This window comes from Rhineura floridana, chromosome 1 (genome assembly GCF_030035675.1).
Source record: "Rhineura floridana isolate rRhiFlo1 chromosome 1, rRhiFlo1.hap2, whole genome shotgun sequence".
Lineage (NCBI taxonomy): Eukaryota > Metazoa > Chordata > Lepidosauria > Squamata > Rhineuridae > Rhineura > Rhineura floridana.
In genome coordinates, this window is record NC_084480.1 from 968,453 (window position 1) to 978,494 (window position 10,042).

Sequence of the window (10,042 nt, forward strand, 5' to 3'; positions counted from 1 at the left end):
CAGTAGGGGTGGAAGCCAGAGGCGGAGGGAGGGGCAGAGAGAATGGGAGGGATGCCACCATCCCACACACACCGCCTCCCCCTCCTTCCCTCCAAGCAGCAGGACCCTCTCGGGTCTTTCCCGCCCGGTGGTGAGCCTTCAGAGGCAGAAGGAAATGCATCTGGGGGCCCATTTAGGCACAGGAAGCATATGTTTAAAACCACTGAGTGGTGGCCCCTCCCTCGCTGAGCACACTGGCAATGCTTTGCTCTGCAAGGATGCACGCTGCATGCGCTGTCTGCCCTCTGAGGAGCTGAGGAGGGCTTTCCCTTGCAGACCCCAAGTGACAGAGTGGGTGCAGCAGGGACTCCTGGTTTTATGCTTTGCTTCTCCCTTCTGCTACTGCCCACAGCCACACAGCTCCACCTTCTCTGCAGAGAGCACACGAGGTGCCAGCAAGCCAGGTGCTTTATCTTCCACTGCCCTGGCGTACTTCGAGGGCACAGCTGGCTCTCCCAACACCAGGATGTCTCAAGGTGTGACTTACGCTGACCTGAGATTTGTGAAGGGCCCTGCAGAGGAGAGCCAGCAGGAAGGTACAGCCCACCCACCTGCCCAGGCCCCTCACCAGGGTTCCCCTCTAGGTCACCATCCGTGCCTCACTCCACCTTCTCTTCCAGTGCCAGATGAGGGGCAGCTTACCTATGAGAACCTCCAAGTGTCCAGGACCTGGTTAGAGGAGGAGAAGACGCCGACGGCCAGCAGACCAGAGGACACAAGAGGTGAGTGTCCGGTTCCGTCCCAACGAGGCAGATGCTCCAGTGGAGGAGGAAGGGAAAAACAAACCCCCGAAGCGGCTTCATCACTCTCAGCCAAATAGAAGGCTCCTGTCCTTGGGGGGGGGGAAGGCCAATTGAAGCTCCGTGGCGAGCATCTGTCTTGCATGCAGAAGGCCTCTGGTTCCATCCCCAATGGCAGCATCTCCAGGTAGGGCTGGGAGATATTCTGAAACCTTGGAGAGCCATTGCTGCCAGTCAGTGTAGACAGTACTAAGCTAGATGGACCAATGGTCTGGCTCAGTATTAGCTTCCCAGCTTCCCTAATATGGATGCCATTCAGCTGTTGAGGTTGCCCTCAATTATCCGTCAGTTAACATCTCTGGGACTCCTCTCCACGTTCAACCATTTGCTCACCTTTTCTCATACTGGAACTCCAGCTAAGGCCTTGTGGGCTTCTCCTACTGAGTACAGCCACACATCCCAAGAGGGGAAATTATTGGCCTTCACAGATTAAAGACTGGCAGGTGCCACCTCGACAGTTTTAAAAATGGGGACCCCACTTTTCCTCCACATGGCTATGTCTGGAGAGAGGGGCCTCAGTGTGTTGCTGCGCAGGGGGTCCCTGCCATCTTGGGATCCACCTTGCGGCCAGGTGGGCTGCCCCTCCCTTGCCACAGGTGAAAGGCAAGGTAGGATCGAGGCTCCCTATCAAGAATGGGATGTTTTCACTGATACGGATGGGGTATTGTTTTTATTATGTGCTCTGCTTTATGAATGAAAAGAGGTAAAGAAATATTTTAATAAACAAACAATCAAGGGGGTGACTCCAAACTGCCACTATTTTACGGGAGGGATTCAACCGCGTACTGGGAAATTTAGGTTTGAGCAGATTATAGGGCTATGCAATAACTCTACTTTTAAAAAGATCAGATTTTTTGCGCTTGGAAAGTGATGAGGAAATGGATTGAAAAATGTGGGATGAACAAATGACTAACCACTGTGCAAGCAAATCGGGATGAATGCAGGGCAGATGCCCATTGTCATATAACTTCCTCACAAACAAATCAGGAGGAATGCTCACTAAAGACCAGGTATAATCTGCGGGAGATGCTCTAGCTGTGGATTTCCTGCTGTGAGCAGGGGTTTGGACTCAATGGCCTACAAGGCCCCTTCCAACTCTAGGATTCTATGATTCTAACCTCCACACAAGCTTTGTGCAAGCAAATCAGGATGAATGCTCAATAAACAGATTGCCTGGAGCGGCCCCAAACCCAGTTTCTCTTTCAAAAGAGGTCACTTTGCTTAGCAGAACAGCAAGTCTTGCAACCACAGAAGTTAAAATGTAGAGCCTGCGTTTCATTTCCCTATTTAAGCAGGAATTTCCATCATGCACAAGCAACTCTGGTGTTTTGCAGAAGGAAGAAAAGGGCATAGATAAAAAATATTCTCCATTTGTCCCGAAAACTTTTGCAAATTCAAGATGATCAAAAGACTACTGATCTAAATTGATTCCTGCTCTGCCTTGTCCTCTGGACTTATGGCAGGTAACATTGTTAAAAACAGCAATCTCTCAAGCTACTTCTGTATGTTTTAAAAATAATATATAAGCCACACAGCAACACTCCACATTTATGAGGCTTTCAGCATTCAGAGCAATGCTTACAATGATCCTGTACGGTAAGCCAGTATGAATGTTGTGCCAGGTGTCTAACCACTGTCTCCAGCTCAACATGCCCCAGACGGAACTTCTCATTGCCCACCCCCCACCTTGTCCTCATCATTCATTCTCTGTATCTATTCACAACATCACCTTCCATCCACCCTGCAAGGGGCCTTGCTTGACTTTATCTTTCACCCTTAGAATCATAAATAGTAGAGTTGGAAGGGGCCTATAAGGCCATCCAGTCCAACCCCTGCTTCTAACAGTAATTCTGCCTTACAAAGTCCAACGGGCAGCTGGTTGGCCACTGTGAGAACAGGTTACTGGACAAGACCCAGAAGGTGCTTCTTACGTTCCAAAGTCACCTTGCGTCTCTCCTTCCCGTGCAACATCAAGAAAGCCAAGGAGACGGAGGGAAAGGGCAGAGTTCCCACTGAGGGCAGAGGCAAGACTGCTCCCTTCTGGGGCCTCCTAGGGGAAAAGCCATCTTCTGAGATTACCCACTTTTCTAATTGGGTTGAATAAGGGAGGGATCGAGATTCGGAACACCTTCCGTACCAGCTAGAACCACAGCATTTTAGGACACAGGGACTAAGTCAGGCCACGGGCCCAACAGCTCAGTGTCCTCTGCTCATCCCTGCCTGACAGCAGCTGTCTGGGGTGTCAGGCAGGGGTCCTTCCCGCTCTACCTGGAGATGCCTGTGGGGACTGGACCTGGGACCCTCCGCGTGCAAGGCAGATGCTCTGCCCCGAGCAATGCCCTTCCCACTTCCAGATCTATTAGAGACAGTAACTGGCCAAGTCAAAACTCCAGGACGTTAATTAAACTTCACACAGGAGGACTGTTTTCAGAAAGGCTCTGCGCAGTGTAGGGCACGACAGGGATGGATCACACCTCTGCTGCCTCCTCCTCCCCCACACAACGCACAGACACACAGACATGAACACACCGCGTGGCTCCCACTGGGGCACTACAGGGTTATGACATGAGAGGCCTGTCTTGTCTCTGTTGCTCTGTCTTGGTCCAGGTCAGAGTGGCGATTTCCCAACTACAATCAGGCAGCTTTGGGGGCTGAAACTATCCCATAAGAACCCCAAACTAACCCCAGTGGGTTTTTCTTCCAGAGTCAGTGCGTCGGACCTGGTTTGCAGCCCTGCCGGTGCTGGGCACCTGCCTCTTCCTTCTAGCCACCACCATAGGACTCGGGGCCCGATGTGAGTAGCGGGTGCCCCCTGCCCAAACCCATCACCCCTAGGGACAGTTGATAATTGGGGATGGGTGGTATTGCCGCCTGGGTGCTGCGTGCATTTATGTTGATTGATAAGTTGCCCTTGTACCTGGGGCTCAGGACACAGAAGGTGCATTTGCATAACATAATTCATGAGGCCAAGTGTTGGAGACCAGCTGCCTGGGTTATTTTTTATGTCTGACATGCCAAAGGATCTTTGATGGGTCCTATTGGGTGCAAAGCCTGGCTGCTCCCCCCCCAATGCCTCTTCCTATCTCCACGTTGCCCTCTGCAGATGGGCAGGTCTCCCAGCAGCTCCGCCAGGAATCCCAAGGCCATGCAGCACAGAGCAGCCTCTTGGCACAGAGCACCAAGGCCACAGAGCAGAGCTTGGCCCGTTCGCAGCAGCGGCTGCAGGAGGCGGAAAGAGAACTCAGCACCACCCGTGTGGCCCTGGAGGAGAGCTGGAGGGCTGGGAACAGAACTCAGCAGCGACTGGAAGAAGAAGTGAGGCGAGGCAACAGCAGCCTGGCTGGCATGAAGCAGGAGAAAGAGGAGGCGGAGAGGGAGCTGGAGCAGGCCAGATCTTGCCAGCAGATGGGTACGTTCCTGGCCCTCGGGAGGCTGGCAGAGTCTCCCCCCCCCTTCATGGTTGTTTCCTGCCTCTGAACTGACAGGACGGACTTAGGCCACCCTACAAGGGCCGCCTTCTGGGAAGTGGTCAAAATGTGGCATAAATCTTACTCTGCCATCTTCCATCAGGTTTTTCTTTAACCAAGATTTCCCTTTACGACATTTATACCAACTAGGGCGGTCTGGGTACAACACACAGCATTCATCTATTATTCCACATCATTGGCAGACCCAAGCCCAGGCCAGCCCTTCCAATGACATGTTAGGAGAAGGATCCTCAAAGGGGAGGAGGACCTTCACCCTGTTCTGGCCAAAACTCCCAGCCCCCACTCAGAAATAAGGTCTGTGCTCCTTTGTAAACTGGGCCTACATCGGTGTGACTGACAGTCCTTTCCTATGCAGGGAGGAAGGGAGGCGCTGCCCGGAGGTGGTGAGCCATTGCATTGGCCTGGGCAGAGCACGCCTGGCTCTAACACAGATCCTCTCCTGAAGCTTCTTGCCTCTGGACAAGCTCTTGACAAGTTCCTGCTGATCCAGAGACTCTTGCAACTAAGGCTGGGAGTAAATGTGGCATTCAGGGCAAGGATTACCCTGGCCCTCAGCCAGAGGGAACGAAAAATAACCGTGGTGGCAGCAGCTCTAGAGCAGACAACTGAAATTCTCTTTCCTGCCCTTCTGGCTGTCTCACCAGGCTGCTGCCCTTCTGGATGGAAGCTCTTCAGGTGGAAATGCATGTGGATTGCAGAAGCAGAGAAGACATGGCAGGAAAGCAAGGAAGACTGTGAAAGAAAATCATCCCAGCTGCTCATCTCAAAAGAGCCCTGGGATGCGGCTACACTATGGGTAGGCGGCAGCTGGAAAATGGTTGAGACGGGGTGGGGGGACTCCATTGTCAAGATTTGTTAGCCAGAAAGAGGGAGGGAAATCTAGTTTTCTACCAGCACAGACAGCAGAGAGGGAGACAAAAACTAGGCACTCGCCCTTCTCTGGCTGTGAGCACACCAGTTTACAGCAAAGCGTTTCCATTGGCCACACCTGGAGGGCGAATAGGTTGATCTGCCCATCAGTTGCAAAATCTCTTTGAAGCTAGATTTTTTAAAACAACTCACTCAACCTGATCCCACCAGGTTTTACATTAAAAAGGTGTGGAGTTTGACTAGCATTGTGTGCCCCCATTTTCAGAAGAGAGAGGTGGAAACGCACAGGAACCGGCAGAATAGGTGAGGGGCCCCTGCAGGTACAATCTTATCAGGAGGTCCGTTCTGCACAACATAGGAAACAGACCTTCAGTGTAGTGGCACCGACCCTTTGGAATTCCCTCCCCTTAAATATTAGACAGGCGCCATCTCTGTGATCTTTTCGGCACCTACTGAAGACCTTCCTCTTTCAACAAGCCTCATCCCAAGACCTTATCCCAGTTTGCATCTGTGCTAGAATTGCTTTTTAATGTTTTTAAACCTTTTTTTAAAAAAATGTTTTTAAACCTTTTTAAAAACATGTTTTTAAAGCTTTAAAAATGTTTTTAAAGATGTTTTGCTTTAATATATTTTAAAGTCTGTTTTTATGATGTTTTCAAATGTTTTTAGTGCTTTTGTTTGCCACCCTGGGCTCCTGCTGGGAGGAAGGACGGGATATAAATCAAATAATAAATGAGTGAGTGAGTGTGCCATTTGCATGTCAGCCTGCAATTCTCACATGCAAACCTGACACACATTTTAAGGAATCTTTTGCTGTTGAGACCTGGACGCACTCTAGAATTGGGCACCCCAAGGGCTGTCAAACCTGTTTTCCTGGCAGTGAATGGGTGTTAAAAGTTTTAAATGGTGCCAGTAAGGGTTTGTCTAAAATGTTTGAGAAATGGCTTCTAAAACTGCATTTTCGTTCTGCTTCCCAGGTGAGTAGGAGAAAAGCGATTAATATACCTTTTGGGCCCTTTAAGCACCTTGAAACTACTGCTTGATTAGTCATTGTGAGGAGGGAAGGGGAAGGAGGCGTGACCTTCCGCGTGATCATATCTTGGCTTAACACTTCCAGGCTGATGTTCTTGCCTCACTTTAAATTTACAAGCCATAAGTTGGAGGATGGCAGAGATTTACAGTAAAGGAGACCATCAATGGACTTGCCTGGAGATGTTGCAACTCCACATGCCGGAATGTGGAATGTGGTCTTCCCAACTTCCTGTAATGGAAGTTCTCGTTTTGCCTCTTCAAGCCAAAACAGAGCTTCCTTCTCAGGTGCAGGCTACCGCAGCAAAAGCTGTTTTTTTAGGGGTGCTTTGCGAGAGATCAGTGAGTACTGCTGAGCTCAGGTCCTGCTTGCAGGCTTCCCTTTGGGATATCTGGTTGGCCACAGTGAGGAGTCTGGACTAGATGGGCCCCCTTTGGCCTGATCCAGAAGCCTTTTCTTATGCCGTAAACCTCCTGCAAAATTTTTTCCAAACTGATTGTTACCTACACCAAACCCTTCTTTTTGCCCTAGAGCTATCTGCAAGCAGACGAATACTGGATTGGACTTCGTAAGTCCTGGCAGCAGGTCCCTTGGTTTTGGGTTGACGGGTCACGCTATGAAGGGTAAGTGCAAGAGAGACAATCCAGTTGCAGCCCATCTGGTTCGATGGGAAGACAAGCACAGGGCACTAGTAGAACGTGTAGCCTTGTCTTGTGCCTGTTTAATGATACAAAGGGTATGTCTGGTTATGCCAAGTCAGTCCAGCTGGCCCATCTAAGGCCATATGGTCTCCTCTGATTGCCCACAATCTCTGGGGTCTCATAGGTGAAACGAGAGCTCCGCCCCTGAGGGATAATCCCTCCTACATGGTCCTTCTGGCTTGGGGAATAACAGGACATTTGTTGTATTCATTTATTAAATTTATATCCCGCCCTTCCTCCCAAAGCAGCATAGGGCAAAATTTCTCATGCGCACACAACAGAATCCTCTCACGCCAGCCACTCCGCATCTTCTACATGCAGATATTGTGCAGAGAAGCTGGCTTGGCTCACTTTCAGGCTGCCCAAATAGCAGAGGGCAGAGATGGCAGAGTACCAGTCCACAAGCCAGGGCTGGTGGTCTCCGGCTCCTGGTGGCCCTACCAAGCTTTAATCAGAATTTTTAAGGTAAACCAGCTTTGTCCCATCAGTTCTGGCCTAGCACTCTTTGCAAAGGCACATTGCCAATATTCCTCTTCAAGAAGCCTGTTTATTCCTCAGCCCCCTCCCCCAAGTGATGAGTGCAAGCCACCCAGACTCATGGCCTCCACGCCTGTGAGCCTCATTTACTGCAAGGGGATGCCAAGTAAACAGAGACAACCCCATGCCAGCCCAGTGGCAGGTTTTGAATTGTTGCTGCATTTATACCACAAAATATTAGTCTTTAAAGGTGCCACAGGGGTTGGGATCTTCCAGCCCATAGCCCTAACTGAGCCTGCCAGCCCCCTCCCTTTGCAAATGCCCTGTGAGGCCATTTCTAGCAAATGCCACCCACCCAATCATGTGATGTCATTTAACAGCACCTGTCAATCATTTCAACCTACCTCACCACTTTCCGCAGCTCTACCTTAAGTTTTTACAGCCTGCCATTTCCCCTTTTTGGCACTACCACCAGCATTTGCCCCTGGCCCTGTCCACTGCCAGAATGTGCCCCCCTCCCCAATAAAAAGGGTTGACCAGGTTGGAATCCTCCTTCATTGATTTTGCTGCAACAGACCAACGCAGCACCCTCTTTGGAATTTGCTTCTGTTATGAGTTTTCTTTTATTTCCAGAACTGAGAAACTTCCCAATTATTACAGCAGCACCTGTGTAAAGATAAAGGATGGGATCCTGAAACACAGCGGATGCTCTACAAAGTACAGATATATCTGTGAGAAGGCAGCCAGCCCAGCACAGCCTGGTCAATAGGCCCAAAGTAAGTGCAAAGCCGCCAAACCCCACAAGACCTTCTTGGAAGGATCAGGCACGGCTTCGTTCAGCAATCCAGTCCCCCCACACTGTAAGCTGTTGCGGGATCAATTGTGTCGATTTGTGCAGCCAATGGTAAAAACAACTGTCTCTTTTGTTTTTTATTTAGAGCAAGCAATATTTTCGGCTTTTGATACTACTGAATGATAAAGAACAGTTAGAGCTTTCCACTTTTAAGTATTTGTGAAAACATCAAAACCTAGGCCACAGCCCTATATCCAGTGAAAGACAGTGTGGTGAAGTGGTTAGTGTTGGACTAGGACTCAGAATTGTCTGCCACCCCCAATCTTCATAGAATCATAGAATAGTAGAGTTGGAAGGGGCCTATAAGGCCATCAGGTCCAACCCCCTGCTCAGTGCAGGAATCCAGCTTAAAGCATTCCCGACAGATGGCTGTCCAGCTGCCCCTTGAATGCCTCCAGTGTCGGAGAGCCCACTATCTCTCTAGGTAATTGGTTCCATTGGCGTATGGCTCTCTTAGGTTTTTCCTGATGTTCAGCTGAAATCTGGCTTCCTGCAACTTGAGCCCACTATTCCGTGTCCTGTTCTCTGGGATGATCGAGAACAGATCCTGTCCCTCCTCTATGTGACAACCTTTCATGTACTTGAAGAGTGCTCTCATATCTCCCCTCAGTCTTCTCCAGGCTAAACATGCCCAGTTCTTTCAGTCTCTCCTCATAGGGCTTTGTTTCCAGTCCCCTGATCATCTTTAGTGCCCTGCTCTGAACTTGTTCCAGTTTGTCTGCATCCTTCTTAAAGCGCCGTGTCCAGAGCTCCCAGTACCTGGGAGATGGCCAAGGTTCAAGTTCCCATTCAGCCATAAAGCTCACTGGGTGACCTTGGGTCAGTCACTGTTTCTCAGCCTAACCTACCTCACAGGATTGTTGTGAGGATAGCCACATACACCACCTTGAGCTCCTTGGAGAAAAGGTGGGCTAGAAACGCAATCAAAAATAAATAAAGGCAGCTTCCCAACCACCCTCTCCCTCACCAGGCAGGCAATGTCTGGGTGTGTTTGCATGAACCCCCCAACATCACTCCTGCTTTTGATATCCACGTTTCTCATGCGCCCAAGTTGATCCTAAAAGCAGGAGAGGGCTTCAGGGTGCCCCCCCTCAGGTGAAGAAAGAAGGAGGGGGAGGGGGAAGAGCAGAGCGAACTCGGCAGCTCCCGCGGCGGTTTTCCTTGTAGCTCCAGACCTCTCCCAACGCCGCCACCTGTTCTGCACCCAAATTGGGCAACCCAAGCCATCAGGGACTGAACCTCCATGCTGAGAAGCAGCTCTCCTATTCCACGATAGGACCTCCCCGAGTGAAGAAAGCTGCTCCTCCAGTGACTGAAACCCTGCCTGATTTCAAAGAGATAAAACTGCTGGCAGCCATTCAGAGGAAACTTAGTTCCCTGCAAGGGCTAGCAAAACAGGAAAGGAAAAAAGCCCCCACGCCCATCTAGGTAGCGGGCTCTCCTTCATTAGAGGCCTTTAAGCAGAGGCTGTGGCCCTTAGCGCTGGATTTCCTGCTCTCAGGTCCCCTCCTAACTTTAGGATTCCGAGTTTCAAGATTATGATTTACGTCAGAGGTGATGGGAACGGGACACCGCCCCCCCTTGTCCAGGCATTGTTGGACTACAACGGCCATCAGCACAAGCCGGCATGGCCAGCAGCCAGGAATAGTGGGAACTCTGGTCCAACAGCAACATCTGGAGGACCTCAGGTTAGCCCCTCCCAGTTTAACTAAAACAGGCAGTTGCATGTGTTCAAACGGCAGACCCTTCTTTTATTATTGAATTATTTCTCCTGCCTGTCACTA

The 10,042-nt window shown here is 50.3% G+C and overlaps 1 protein-coding gene across 1 annotated transcript; it reads left to right on the forward strand.

Moving 5' to 3' along the window:
• Positions 1 to 133: 133 nt before the first annotated feature.
• On the forward strand, positions 134 to 9,826 carry LOC133377910 (B-cell differentiation antigen CD72-like). The gene is made up of 7 exons (XM_061612711.1): positions 134 to 575; positions 660 to 761; positions 3,544 to 3,633; positions 3,943 to 4,248; positions 4,972 to 5,123; positions 6,759 to 6,850; positions 8,039 to 9,826. Exons 1-7 carry the CDS (start codon positions 155 to 157, stop codon positions 8,172 to 8,174), a joined length of 1,299 nt encoding a protein of 432 aa, XP_061468695.1. The 5' UTR covers positions 134 to 154; the 3' UTR covers positions 8,175 to 9,826.
• The last annotated feature ends 216 nt before the right edge of the window (positions 9,827 to 10,042 follow it).

Excerpts from the sequence above, each read along its gene's own strand:
- LOC133377910 (XM_061612711.1), top strand. The coding sequence starts at position 155 with ATGCATCTGGGGGCCCATTTAGGCACAGGAAGCATATGTTTAAAACCA. Across the intron at positions 576-659 it reads AGAGGAGAGCCAGCAGGAAG|TGCCAGATGAGGGGCAGCTT; the intron begins GTACAGCCCACC and ends CTTCTCTTCCAG. Across the intron at positions 4,249-4,971 it reads CAGATCTTGCCAGCAGATGG|GCTGCTGCCCTTCTGGATGG; the intron begins GTACGTTCCTGG and ends CTGTCTCACCAG.